This window comes from Lepisosteus platostomus, chromosome 5 (genome assembly GCF_059453375.1).
Source record: "Lepisosteus platostomus isolate fLepPlt1 chromosome 5, fLepPlt1.hap1, whole genome shotgun sequence".
NCBI classification, from domain to species: domain Eukaryota; kingdom Metazoa; phylum Chordata; class Actinopteri; order Semionotiformes; family Lepisosteidae; genus Lepisosteus; species Lepisosteus platostomus.
Genome location: NC_142615.1, coordinates 33,139,086 through 33,153,816, shown reverse-complemented (window position 1 = coordinate 33,153,816; position 14,731 = coordinate 33,139,086). Strand labels below are relative to the sequence as shown.

Sequence of the window (14,731 nt, the reverse complement as noted above, 5' to 3'; positions counted from 1 at the left end):
GATAGTCATGCACCATGTCAGGATGGTCTCGATGGCGCACCTATAGAAACTGGTGAGGATGGAGGGTGACATTCCGGCTCTTTTCAGTCTCCTCAAGAAGTGGAGACACTGTTGTGCCTTTTTGAGTAAATGTGATGTACTGTGGGTCGAAGAGAGGTCTTTGTATATGTACACTCCCAGAAACGTGAAGCTGTGCACTAACTTCACCGCTGAACCATCCACACACAGTGGAGTGTGGACAGCCTGAGTCCTTCTGAGGTCAACAGTCATCTCCTTGGTCTTGTCGACACTGCAAGCTGCTCCACTTCATCCCTGTAGGCTGATTCATAGCTGTTAGTGATGAGACCCACAACTGTGGTGTCATCAGCATACTTGATGATATGATTACTGCTGTATTTGCCAACAGAGTTGTGGGTTAGCAGAGTATGCAGCAGTGGGCTGAGCATGAAGCCTTGCAGTGCACCGGTGTTCAGAACGATGGTGCTGGAAGTGGATCCTTACAGCCTGGGGCCTGTCGGTGAGGAAGTCCAGGATCCAGTTGCACAGTGGAGTCTTCAGTCCCAGAGAGGATAGTTTGTGTACCAATTGTTGGGGGATGATTGTATTGAATGCTGAACTGGAGTCTATGAACAGCATTCTCACATAACAGTCTTTACCCTCCAGATTGATTAGGGTTCAGATGTACTGCAATGTCGATGGCATCTTCGGTGGATCTGTTGTGGCATTAGGCATACTGGTGTTGGTCTAAAATGGTTGGGATAGAGGCCTTGATGTGCGACATTTCCCTCACGACTTTTCATCATGGTTGCAAATCTCGTTTTGGGCAGTGAAGGTACAGTGAGGTCCCCTCATTTTGGAAGCCAATCAAAGTGGAGCTCACCGGAATAAGAGGAGGAGCGCCGCACGAAAGCAAACAAACAAACCACAAGCAGGAAACATCGAACAAAGATCTGTGATAGCTCCAAAATTCGAAGAGCCTCTCCTTCATTTGCAAAGTCCAAAACACTCGGTTTCCTTCCTTCTTTGCAGCCTTCATTGCTCTTCAATGTTTGTGGGCATTGTATGCTGTGTACTTCCGGTTAAGCGCTCATTGGGGATTGACTGTGGCACACACAAGAGCCCACCCCTACAACTCGCGACTCGCTATGAGAAAATTATACCCATTTGCTGCAGGCAGTCACAGGGGCTGTGAACTGAGCCGCTGGGGGTTGTCACTCTACATGACTGACAGTAATGGGCATGCACTGCAACTGCCTACAACTCACTGTGATTTCTTTAGGATTATGTAAATGGAGGCTACAACTTAAAATCGTAGGAAAAGTAACGTGTAATCGTAGGAAAAGTGTAGTGTAACGTCGGCTTTAATAGCTCTGATGAGTCTGTAGATTAAGCCGACTCAGGGACGCCAAATAATGTAGGGAAAACCGGTTCAGGGAAGCCAAATATGTAATCATAGTGGCTCTCTGAAGGCACCAGTTCTGTAGGGTTTGGGCATTTACTGAGACAATTATTAATTGTAGCAGTAAATCACAAAGTTGATTCTTTTGATGGCTTTAGAATCCAACCATGCGACATAACTCAAACAACGCACACACACAGGTACTAACACACGAGGATACATTTATTAATACATAGAATATGCATGTAAACCTAACAGATCTTATCGAGAGGGTTATCAGAATACAAAAGGTATATATTCAATCAGTTACAAAGTGTTACACATATCAAGAGGACATACGTTCAGTATATCATTCATTAAGACCGTTTCGTAAAGTGAACTTGGTTACAACTTCTACATTAGATACTCAAACAAGTACATAACTCTTAGGAATTAAATTGATATCAACTGGTTTGGATAACAATTGAATTCTCGAGCTGTAATGCATTGAAGTTGAATACTCATCCAATTTCTGGGGATTCAGATCTCCTGCGGGCACAAAGAAACAGTTGCAGGCTGTTGCTGTCCAATCCGCGCTCTCTGGCTCCGTGCCAGGCTGTGCTGTGCGGCTTGCGACGGTGCGCTGCTGATGCTCACTGTTGGCTTTAACTAGCAAAGTTTGTGCACAGGAGAAAAGATGACTGTGGGTCCCAGCAAGTCAGGAAAAGGACCGGTTCGTTCCTGATGAAGAGCTAGTTCTGAATAGTAATTCAGCTGTCCACAGTTCCGACCTGTTCACGAGGCCTGCTGCTGGTTACTCTCTGGCAACCTCCACTCTAGACTCTTAGAACAAAGGAAAGTTCTGGCACTCGGACACACTGGCCGTTCCGTGGTTGTCCGGGCTGAGTCTCAGGATGGTCAGGAGGCGCGCTGCGAGAATGTCCTGCCCTTGGGAGCCCTCTGCTCCTGGGCCGTCCTGCCCTTAAAGAATCTTGTTGAATCTGAATCTGAATCTGAATCTGAATCTCGTCTGAATCTCACAGGCTCTCTGTGTTGCCTGTTTTTACCTGGAGGAACTTCAGCTCGTTGATTGGCTGAAAGTTCCATGGGCATCAGAGTCCCACGTGCGTTACTCGGCCCTACCAGTCCCTGATTGGTTGATCAAGGTGAGAAATGAGTCACTTAGTCCTGACACTTAGTAATGCAGTCCAGATGTCCAACTGGCACTCCCTAAACAGATAGGCGCCAATGGATGACCATTGATCATGATAGCCAGGCTTACCTAAGTGCATCCCCCTGTAGGAGCTGTCCTTATCAAAAGAAAACATCTTGCATGAATAGTTTCTCTGTGGCTGCACCACAGAGATGAACAGAGAAATGGGGCCTCATTTGGGAAGCTCAGAAACACTTAATTCTGCCTTATTATTAAGCCTCACCGCTACAAGTCATTGCTTTGTGCTCGGTTTTTTTTTTTAAATAGTCTTTTAGTGAAAGCTGTACCATCTCTGTTGGATTTATGTCAGGGGATTCAGTTGAAGTTTTACCCAGTTTCCTCTCTCTGCTTTAAGCCTCGCTATTGCTGCTGTGTTTCAGATCGTTGTCCTGAAAGATGTGTTGCTCCTTGATGTTTAACCACCACTTCCTCGAAGTGATGTGATGTAGGGCATTGTGAACGAGTTAGACTTTGATACAGTACAAATAAATGTACTGTATCAAATTCAATGTGCTGTAGTGGCTTCAAAGTGAAGTGTAAAGTGGCTGGAATACAGTAAGAGTTCATTCCAAGCTGAAGAGAAAAGACTTGGTGCATCTCCTCTATCACATTTTAGCTTAGAGGTAATTGATTATTAAAGTTATTAATAATATCTTCCGTATAGCATTAAAAAAGAGGTGATACACAATGCCACCTCTGTAACTCTTAAGTTTACAGAAAAAATCCCCCAGAGCCACACAACATTGTCCATGCCCTTCCTGTGTCTAATAACCCTGTTACGCAAGGAAACAGCACATAAGTCTTTGTTTAAAGTTAATCGGCACATACGATCTCTGATGGAGTATCAGAGGTCACTTCATGGACTTCCTTCTTTGAAATAAAAAGTGCTGTAATAATGTACATTTTATCACAGTCTTCAATGCTTCTAGTTCAGCAGGATTTTCACAACAAGCACATTGTTTAATGAGGGTGACATTACCCACTATAGGACACAAGTTTGAGTCGGAGTGTGTGTTAATAAAACAGAGTGTGTTTTATTAAAGGTGTAACCCGTCTGTCTTCACTGTTATGGTACAGTTTCAACATATTGATAAGCTTTTCACCTATTACTGTCAATTGCAAAAATAACCCTTCTTCCTTATACAATATATACAGTTCGGTTTAAAGTTTTAAAATCAAGTTAAACTGTTGGCTGATTACTGGCTGCTGAAATTATGGATTAAGCCAAAATATAGATTTTCTCAATTCAGATGTAAACCTGAAGGAGGTACATTGTTTTTACCATAAGCTATAATAGTGGACTATTTTTATGTATTCAGCATATAAGAAAAAAACCAAACATAAAGCTCTGATCGTGCTTTGAACCACCTGGCTACAGTGCACTACATTACAGTGCTTTGCCCATTATCACAAGGAGAATAAGATTTAAAAAAAAAAGAAACAAATGTCAAAATGTGATATTTTAGCTGTTCAGTTACACGATTCCATATAAATATAACTATCATGTCGTATTAAATCATTACAACTTTTTTTACAATAACAGCAAGTGGTGTTCTTGCTACGTATTCTTTAAAAAGTATAAAACGTTATAACGTTTAATGAAGTACAATAAGTTTTATAATGTTAGAACAAGCACGTTAAAACCAGAACCCACTGTAAATTACTAAGTTAAAGACTTTGATGCATAACATATTTATGAAGAGGGTAGAATAATATTGTGTACTTTTGTCCAACTGAGAAATCTTGCTTTTATACAATATACCTAATTTTTAATTAGTTTAATGTTTAATATGTTGTAATACAGAGTTTTAAATGATTAAAAGTCTAAACACTATACAACTTAAGTTCTGTAATTAGAAAAAGATTGTCCCTCAGCAGTGACCAGGATTTGAAATATGGCATTTTCTGGCATCAGCCTAAATGCTGCTCATTACTTTAAACTTCCCCGGCTCCACCTGGCAGTGTTACAAGGTGTAATACCTTTATTTGACCTTTATTTCTCTAGACCTTGAGGAACACGCACTGTGATTTGTATTTTGAATGGCTGGATCTCTACAAAATAATACAGTTTTTATTTTTACACAGAAGTCCAGCTACACAATAATTCACTGAATAAGACTGAATTGAACAACTTTCTAAGTTCCTTAATTCTGAACAAATCACAGTGAGAAACATTGGAATGTATTGAAATTACAGTGGCAAATTACAGAGTCCTTAATAATCACTGACTTCAATCAGCTGATTTGTCAGTCCCAGTGTGTATCCATACGGGACTTTTCTAAAAGCCATCATGTTTCACAGTTATCACAGTAAATAAAAGAACTCAGAGTGTAGTGAAGAACCACACTACACAAACCCCTGGTCTGCACAGGCAGGGACATGAGAGAGCACTGAGGTTCCTGTGTTGTGATGTCAGCTTAGTCCTCACATTAAGACACTCAGTGTGAATACAGAAGAACACAACACAGTACAACACTGCACTACACACACTCCAGTCTGCAAGGGCAGGGACATGAGAGAGCACTGAGGTTCCTATAATGTGATGTCAGCTCAGTCCTCACATTAAACAGCTTACAGTCGAAGCCAAAAAGATCAGTTTTGGTCTCATGATACCATGAATGTGTTTTTTGTCACTCTCCCATGAAGCCCACATTTGTGAAGCAATTATCGATTGTCATGTGCACAGTGTCTCCAATCTCAGCCGTGGAAGACTGATTCCTTCAGAGCTGTCACAGGCCTCTTGGTGGCCTTCTTGATAAGCGCTCTTCTATCCTTGATACTCAGTTTTTGAGGACACCAGGTTCTTCACAGTTTCAGAATTGTTCCATCTTTTCTACATTTCTTTGTAATGGACTCTGCTTTATGGGATATGTGATCCCTCAGAAATTCTTATACCTTTCCCCTGGTTGGTGCTTTTCCACAACCCACACACACTTTGAAAGTCCCATTGTCTTCAGGTAGATTTGTTGGGAGCTGTACTTATCAGTTGTGGGAGCTGTATTTACATTTGTCCTGAACTCATGTGAAACAATGAAATTGCACACAGGTGAATTCTATTCAACGAATTATGTGACTTCAATAGACATCTAGTTGCACTACAGCCTATTTAGGTGAGTCATAGCAAAAGGGGTTGAATATTTAATATTCTTTTTCAATCACTTGATTTATGTTTTATTTTCAAATTTATGAGGATCTGTTGAATACACAAAACACTCCGACATTATGGAGTGTTTTGTGTCGATCAATGACAAACAATCACAAATAAATACATTGTGATTCTATATTATAATGGTTAAATGTGAAAAAGTCCAGAGTCAGCATGAATACTTTTGACAGCCATTTTAAGTTGCAATGTACTTTGTGTTGAGTTGTATTGTACCACACTGAGCTCCTATTTGCTATGTAGAGCTGAGTTGTGTTGTATTGTGTTGTGTTGATAAGACACAGCAGTGAAATAATGTTGCTGCTTTTCTGGGAGCAAAGACAGGAGCTGAGACACTGAGTGTATTAATGTGAGGACTGAGCTGACATCACAACACAGGAACCTCAATGCTCTCTCATGTCCCTGCCTGTGCAGACTGGGGGTGTGTGTAATGCAGTGTAGTAGTGTGTTGTGTTGTTCTGTATTCACACTGAGTGTGTTAATGCAAGCAATAAAGTGTACATAATCCCGAGAACACTCCCCCTACTGTGAAGCATGGTGGTTGCAGTATCATGCTATATGCTTCACTGCATCATGGCCTGTGATCGCAGAAGGAAAACTGGATGCAGCAGAGTCCAGAGGAATCCTGGAGTAAAACCTGCTGCAGTCTGAGACTTCAGAGGAGATTCATCTTTCAGTACGACAGTGACAAAAAACATACAGCCAAAGACACACTGCAGTGGTTTAAAAAGAAAACAGGTAAATGTTCTGGAGTGGCCCAGTCAAATCCTGGACCTCAATCCAATCAAGAACCTGGAGTTGGCAGGAGTTGGAAACTGCTGTTGACCAACTTTTTCCATCCAACCTGGGAGAGTCTGAGCAGTTTTGCAAAGATGAATGGACAAAAATTGCAGTGTCCAAATGTGCAAAGCTGGTAGTAACTTATCCAAGAAAACTCATGACTGTAATTTCTGCCAAATGTGCCACTATCAAATACTAACTCAAAGGTGATGAATACTTAGGCAATCATTTTCCATTTTAGGAACAAAAAACGGATTTATTCCATACAGGTTTAACAGCCGAAACGTTGTTTCCTTTCTTCTCTTTTCAGCAGGGAATTAACCTTTACTTGTTCCTTTGCAGCCGACGCATGCTGACGCAGCTCTCTACTTGAACATGTTCCATTTTCTATTTATAATTAATTTAGGAGAATCTGAAGTATTTTGTTTTCACTTTGCCACTTTATAGTATATTTTCTGTCAATGACAATAATATCCAGGCAAGTACATTATGATTCCATACTGAACCACAATAAAATGTAAAGAAACGTCCAAGGGGGTGAGACAAGTACTTTTGATATTCACTGTACATGAATTACACACTTTATACCTGAATTTTAATGTGGTGTTGCCTTTTTAACCTTTCTGTGTTTTTTATAAAAAAGTAGGCAGCTACATTTACTCCAGTGTGCTTTTATCAGCTGTTAAATTTATCCTGTTGTGTTGAATCCACAGCCCTGGGCTCCCAGCCCTCAGTGTCTCTCCTCTCCCCTGGAGGAGATCAGGCCCAGCTGCTGTGCAGATCAGAGAACTGGTTCCCTCAACCTGCAGTGATCTGGACAGACAGGGATGGAAACGAGGTGACATCACAGCCCCACACAGTGGACATGGACAGTCAGGGGCTCCTCAGTGTCAGCAGCTACATCCCAGTCAAACAGGAGTCCAACATCTTCTCCTGCCTGGTGAGAAGTGCTCTTCCTATGCCAGACTGGGGATCTCAGCTCCACATAGCCAGTGAGTATTAAACATGAACACTGGAGCTCACCTGTAACACAGCTGAGGTATAACACACACCCAGGGTATAACACACCTGGGCCATCTTGCACTAGGAGCTTATTATGAAAGAACTCCACTCTAAACCCATTATAAAATTCAGCACCATTAAACAATCTGTGAAACACAGTTAAATTAGGAAACAGAAAACTTTCTGTAAATGTTTTGTCTGATAATCAAGTAAAAATGAAAAATCTTGAAAAATACAAAACTAAATCAACTCTACAGCTGTGAGTGTTCCAGCACTGATCTTAAAGCATAAAAGTACATTGCGAACTAATTACTTACTATAGTGATGGTAAAAAAGAAGCGCAACTCTCTTTGTTGGACTGAAATTTCAACCTTCATTACTGAAATAACAATAAACAAATGAGAATAATAGGAAAACCAAACAGTACAACAACAAAAACAACAGGAGAACAATAGCAAGTGTGAACATTAACAACAGTTGTCTTGCAGCCCTTCAGTATCTTGTGTGACCGTCTCTTACAGCCCCACTGCTTGACACCGCTGGCACATAGAGCCAATGAGCCTCTGAACCTGCAGTTGCGGGATGGTATCCTATTCCTGCAGAAGGGCCTGACGAAGCTGCTGGCCACTGGCAGGCGGAGGGTCACGTCTCTGGATGGTGCGATCCAGGGCATCCCAAAGGTGCTCTATGGGGTTCTTGGACATTGAATGTCCTGTTGGTCTGCTGAAACCTTCTCTGCAGTCGGGACACAGTGGAGCGACTTACTCCTTAGTGTCTGGCAACTCTGGCACATGACATGCCTGCCTGCAGCATGCCAATGGCCCTCTCCCTTGCTTCTGGTGACAGTCAAAGCATTATGGAATGCACAGAAACTGACTAAGTGTGGCCTTTTTCTTGCAGTGATCTGAAATTTGAATTAAGGCCTTTTTAAAGGCGACCTGAACAGGTATTGTTCCACCTGGACCTCGTTGGGTAAATGTGCACCTAACGAGCTTTTGTGTGATTGACAAGTTGCAGTGCCTCACTGCACAAACTGTATTGCTGGTCAGAGGGCTTAAATCAAATTGACACATTTTTGTGAAAGTACACAAGCTATAACTATAGTATTCTTATTCCAGAAAATGTTGCGTTTCTTTTTTCCATCAATATATATGTGATGAAGGAGGAGCTCAGCACCAGTCTATTCAGATGAAGTGAACCTGTGTGCAGGAGGGGAGCAGGCTGGAGAGGGAACAGGCGGCGCGGTGTGTGCAGTAAACACACAGGAGTGAGGACAGGCAGGAACAGTCCAGGGTCTTGGTCCAGTGAAACAAGGGTCAGATCCTGGAAACATACGAGTGAAGCAGGAGAATCCAAAGTCAAGGAGGCAAACTGCTAAGAGTAAAGTACAGGGGAAAATCCAGAAGATTAGATCAGGATGGAGCAGGGTTGAAGCTAAGTAAACACAGAGGAGTATAACAGGCACAGGCGTGATCTGGGAATGAGGTGTAGTCAAGCCAGATCAGGAATCCAGAGGGAAACAGGTACTGCAGACTTGAGAGTCCAGAAGACTGTCAGAGCAGACTTTAAATAACCTGACCCACCTGATGCAATCTGTCAGGTAATCCAGGTTTCCTGTCTGATTGCATATATACTGATTGACAGGAGGGGCATGGTCAGCTGCTATCACTCCATGACACTATGTTCATTTAGCTTATTCTGAATATCAATCCACTTATTTATCTGTTTTTCAGGGGACTTTTTCCCTCCACCCTCAGCATTTGGATGGATGGTGACATTCTTCCTAACAGTAGCTGTAACTATAGGAGCATCAGTACTTCTGCTGATCCAGTGGAGAAGAATGAACAGTATGTGCTCATTAAATATTCTGTATGTGTGTGTCTGAATATCTGTATTAGAATGAGTTTAAAATCCCACTATATGACAAAGTGTGAGCAACACAGGATACCTCCTCTTGGTTAAAGGGTCAGTGTACACTATATCTAGATCTGCAGACCCCAAGAGAGTGTCAGTGCAGAAGTTTGTGTCAGTCTGTGTCAGTGATACTGACTGTGTCTGTTTCTTACAGCAGAGGAGACACTGTGGGAATCTGAAATATATTATATCAATGCAGTAAATGGTGAGTAAATTAATGTGTTCTATGTATGCATTTTGAAGTGTGTCCAGATTAAATAATTTAAGTTTCTTCCTTTGTACCTTACTCACATTATGGAAAATAATTTTCTCAACATTTTACTTAATTTAATTTAAATTACTTAATTTAATTTAAAAATGCACTGAAAGTAATTAAACAATTTAGTCAAACTGCAATTACAAAATGATAGTGTTAAAAGATTATATCAGTTTAATTATGTTTGTTTCATATTAGTGTGCTTTGATTGTTTAATTCATTCTTTATTATTTACAGGAATTCCTCTTCTTCAAGCAGAAATGGGTAAGAACCTCAGACTGGACTGACTGCAGTTTTCTCTACAGGACTGTGGTGTCAGTGTCTGAAAGGCATTGATCTACACGGTGCTGAAGAGCAAAGTACTGGACTGTCCTGTACTGAAATTAATTCAACTGAACTTGTACTTCCTACAGTATCTCATACAGGTGTCTCTTCCCCTGTAACACAATCAGACTGTTATAGTAAATACAGCTGCTGGAAATGGATCGACAGTGTGACAGATCCTGTGAGTTAAAGTAGTGATGTGATGATTGTAAGGGACTCCAGTGCTGCTCACTCTGTCAGAGAAGTGAGCTCTATTAACACACAGACACAGTACAGCTGAGGGCCAGTGATGTGAACACAGAGAGTCCACCTCACTGAGCTGTTAGGTTTCATTTATTTCAACATGTCCCTCGTGTGAGCAATAGGGTGGCACAGTGGTCAGTTTTGGGTTAGGTTCTGGACCTGTTGTGTTATCCCTGTGGAGTTTGTATGTTCTCCCCATGATTGAGTGGGTTTCCTCTCACAGTCCAAAGACATGCTGGGATACTGGTTAACTGGCTTCTGGGAAAGCTGGCCCTGTTGTGAGTGTGTCTGTTTCTGTCTGACCTGCGATGGACTGGGGTCATGTCAGGGGTACCCTGTCTTGTGCCCGATACTTGCCTGGTCAGGCTCTTTACTCTCCACTTCCCACACAGTGGATAGAGATAGGCAGATGGATGTTGCTTCCTGTGTCTGTTCTCCATTCTTGTCAATGAGATCATACGCTGCCCCTGAGCTGCTGTGAGGAACAATAGCAACAGGAAACAGACATCAGGAGTCACAACTGTAAAGAAATTGCAGTTCAAAGATCCCTTTTTAACACTGGTCACCACAGATTCCCTGACAGTTCATACTGAGATTGTCTAATTACAGTTATATCAGGTGTTCAGACTTACCTGTCAGGTACAGTATACATATGCAGTGTCAGCATATCTGTGCCATCAGTTTCCTCACCACAAGGGTGTTTGTGTGTTACTGAGGCTCCTGAGAAGCACAGCTCAAGTACATGTGAAGGCCCAAACCTACTATCACTAATGGTCAGTCTTAAAGCCATTCCTGTCATCCTTATAGAACTGGGAAAGTGATCTTCTGTGTCTGTGTCTGTGTCTGTGACCCACAAATACAAACATTTATTAATTATATTATAATTATATTTTACAGCAAAGAATTGCACTGATGTTTACTTGGCTCCACTGTATTAGAGCTTCAGTGCCCTGTCTGTATCAGACTGATACTGTCTGTGTGTTAGTCTTCCTGGATCAGGCCTGGTGTGGAGATGTGCTCACCATGGTGTGTGACTGGTCATCTCTCACTGTCCAGCTGATGTCCAGAGATATGGCAGTGTGACCGGTGAGCAGGACATCTCTGTATCATAGGCAGTGATACTTGTCACTGTGGGTACAGGACACTCAGACAGTGATACTGCTCACTGTGGGCATGGGTCAGTCAGACAGTGTGAGAGCAGTCAATACTGTAAATACAGAAAGTCAATGACAGCTCATCACTGTGGATAGCAGACTGTGTTTATGTTTTATTTTCTCAATAGTTCAAGCACCAGAGTCCTAGGTTGTCCTGTGATGTGTTTGTGTGTCTTATTGCCTTGTTCTGCTCAGTGTTATTGAGACTCCAGTCTTACAGCCACTGCTGCTCACACTCACTGACACTCTGATCCACACTGCAGTGGAGACTGGGGATCCTGAAATGGACTGACTGCAGACTGTAGTATAATTTCTGGTATAATAACAGATAAGAAGCAGTTATGTTCTTTAATACAATAAATAATTACTCTGTCTCTCTCTCTCTCTTCAGATGCTGTGAAGCGAGCTCCTATTCCTAAATCACGTATGTACACTTTGTGGAACTCTGCTGACTATCAGCACTGACTGTACTGACATCTTATTACCAGTGCGTGACTGTGATTAACAGTGTCTGTATCTCTGCGTTCCAGTGTGTGACAGTGATTAAAAGTGTTTGTATCTCTGTGTTTCAGAATGGCAGTGGCTTTGCAGTGCTGCAGGTAGGTCTGTTTCCTGTTGAAGATACAGACACACTACTGCTATTGAGCACTTATATTAATGAGTATTGAGTCATAGTGAAATATATCTCTGATGAGAGAGGAAAGAGAAGGTTCACAGCAGGTTCAGATCATATTCATATAAAAAGCTTCAATTTCTTTCACAGTGATCATGTTGTCATTCAGCCTGTGGAATATGTCTGTAGTGACTGAGCTATAAAATCACTTCATATATAAAAACCGTTTTACACCAAGAAAAGCTGACAGTTTTTGGGGGGAACTGCATGTCTTGAGTACAGATTGTGACACAATGGAGAATACAGAACATTATTGAAATAATCACACAACTAATGGTAACTGATCATCATGTACAGAGTAAGGGCTTGCAAAATCACAGTAACAACACTCTTGCACTGCTGGCCTGGCCTCATGCTCACACACCAACACCACCACATTATACCAGGAAACACATTTCAAAAGTGTAGTAAAGCATTTGAACAGTGGTGTAGATATGTATTGTAATCAAACAAAGACAAACAAATATTCCACACTGAGATTCAGTTTTTACATTATAAAATCATAAACTGTATTTATGTGTGGTTTCAGACACAAGTCCAAAGTCACACCCCCTTTTCTGTTATTTTTTAAGCTAAATAACCCTGAGTCACTCTAGATGAGACTAAATATAACTGAATAACCCTGATCTACTCTGAATTCAGCTGGAGTGCTCCTCAGTTACTCTGAGTACAGTGAATAACAGACTATCAGTGTCAGTGTGTTCGTCATTGTAAAAGAAACAAAGATATTTTGCAGTTAGAGACAGTGTACAATTAATGACACAACAGTGATAGTTAATGTACTTCACAAATAAACTAGTACTAACGTGTGTGTGTCACTGTGTGTGTGCAAAAATATGTGTTAGAATCAGTGTCATTGTCAGTGTGACTTACCCATTGATTTATATATATAATTTATAAATCAGCTTTCACAATATTTGTCCTTCTCTCCTGTTCACAACACTACATCACACTACACTACAGGATTGTCTGTGCTGGACACAATGTCCACCAGGACACTACAGCTCAGTACTGACCCTCTCCTTTCTTCTGTACAGGTGAAGGCAGCCCCATCCCTGACCTGCGTAAGTCCACTGTGTGTAAAATCACAGCTCCTGATGGGCTCCAGCTCTCTACCTGTCAGTGTGCTGAGGAAGAGTGTGTATGTAGGAGATAAGGGGTATATGAGGTGTAAATGGTGGATGTTGCACATTGGTGGTGGTGGAGGAGAGTCCCCATTACCTGTAAAGCGCTTTGAGTGGAGTGTCCAGAAAAGCGCTATATAAGTGTAACCAATTATTATTATTATTATTATTATTATTATTATTATTATTATTATTATTATTATTATTATTATTAAATGAGGGATGTGTGACTGATTAACAGTGACTGTATCTCTGATCCACTGTGTGTCTGTGATTAACAGTGTCTGTGCCTCTGTTCCAGTGTGTGTCTGTGATTAACAGTGCCTGTGTCTCTGTGTTCCACTGTGTTACTGTGATTAACAGTGTCTTTATCTCTGTTCCAGTGTGTGTCTGTGATTAACAGTGTCTGTATCTCTGTGTTTCAGAATGGCAGTGGCTGTGCAGTGCTGCAGGTAGGTCTCCTCTTGATGACACAGACCCTGGTGTCTTTGGTTATTGAGTCAAATTTCAGAAGGTCACTTTTAGGTGATCATTCCTGATCTGTGAACAGAAATAGATGTATTTATTTCCCAAACAGTATCTGTGTAACATTCTACATGGATTCTTAGTGGTATGCTATGAAGATCAATTAAAACTTCAGGTTAGGAATTTCTGTCTCCATCCTGTGTTTCACTCCAGTTTCCTGTACAAGTCTCTCCTGAAGTGGCTGACAGTGTAGAAAACTCATTTTGCCCAAAGGTCATGTGTTCTGCGGTCTCTTTTCACTCTTTCATGAGAGTCTACAAGTTGAATTTGGCAGAGCCAGTGATCCTTGACTACAAACAGTCTGGGAGCCCAGAGGGATTCTTTCTGCCAGAACACTCTGACAGTGTTACAGGACACTCAATTGTGCACATTTTAATGGATGTGTTTACTGAAAGCTGTAATTTACGGTTCATGGAATGGTGTCACCACAGCTGCCAAGGGCTCAGGGACAGATGCCTATAGCCCCTCAGTCAGAGGGTATTTATATATACCCCCTGAATAGGTTTTTTTTTTACAGAAGCAGTGTTGGTGTATAGATGGACAGAATAAAAAAATGAGAGGAACAACATACTTATACATATTTGGTCAAGTGTTAAGTCACAATATGGCTACGGGTATGAAAGAGAACTTGAATCTGTTGGTTTTGGAGTTGGGGAGTCAGTACCTGCGTTCCGATGGGAGTAATTGGATATTATTAAATAAGAGGTGTGAAGGATCATTACATATGGATCTTGCTTTACACAAAGCATGTGAATGCTAGAGAGGGCTGAAAGATCAGCACCAATGACCTTCTGACACATTTTCACAAGTCTCTCCAGTTTGTTCTTGCTTCTCAGATTTATGCTAAACCAGCAGATCAGGGTAAAAGTTAGAACAGATTCAAGGAGGGACCGACAGATCAAAACCAACAATGAATCATCAACTTTTAAGTAGTTAAGCTTCCTTAAGAAAAAAATACCTTTTCTAAAGGTTCAGGTCAATA

At 41.4% G+C, this 14,731-nt stretch overlaps 1 protein-coding gene and 1 long non-coding RNA gene across 4 annotated transcripts in view; both read left to right on the top strand.

The window, feature by feature from the left end:
• The window catches only part of LOC148665651 (uncharacterized), a 183,652-nt gene that overhangs the window by 148,752 nt on the left and 20,169 nt on the right, over nt 1–14,731 (top strand). The gene's annotated exons all lie outside the window — the stretch shown is intronic.
• Nucleotides 1–14,731, top strand: part of LOC148665653 (butyrophilin subfamily 1 member A1-like) — a 33,821-nt gene that overhangs the window by 13,669 nt on the left and 5,421 nt on the right. Inside the window, exons 4-11 of one of the 3 annotated variants that reach the window (XM_088632361.1) lie at nt 7,248–7,526; nt 9,270–9,383; nt 9,608–9,655; nt 9,944–9,970; nt 11,819–11,851; nt 12,000–12,026; nt 13,138–13,164; nt 13,650–13,676. In XM_088632361.1, coding sequence (XP_088488487.1) covers nt 7,248–7,526; nt 9,270–9,383; nt 9,608–9,655; nt 9,944–9,970; nt 11,819–11,851; nt 12,000–12,026; nt 13,138–13,164; nt 13,650–13,676 — 582 coding nt within the window. Of the gene's footprint in view, nt 1–7,247; nt 7,527–9,269; nt 9,384–9,604; nt 9,656–9,943; nt 9,971–11,818; nt 11,852–11,999; nt 12,027–13,137; nt 13,165–13,649; nt 13,677–14,731 lie in introns of all 3 variants that reach the window. The other 2 variants (XM_088632359.1, XM_088632362.1) reach the window with 2 other exon arrangements.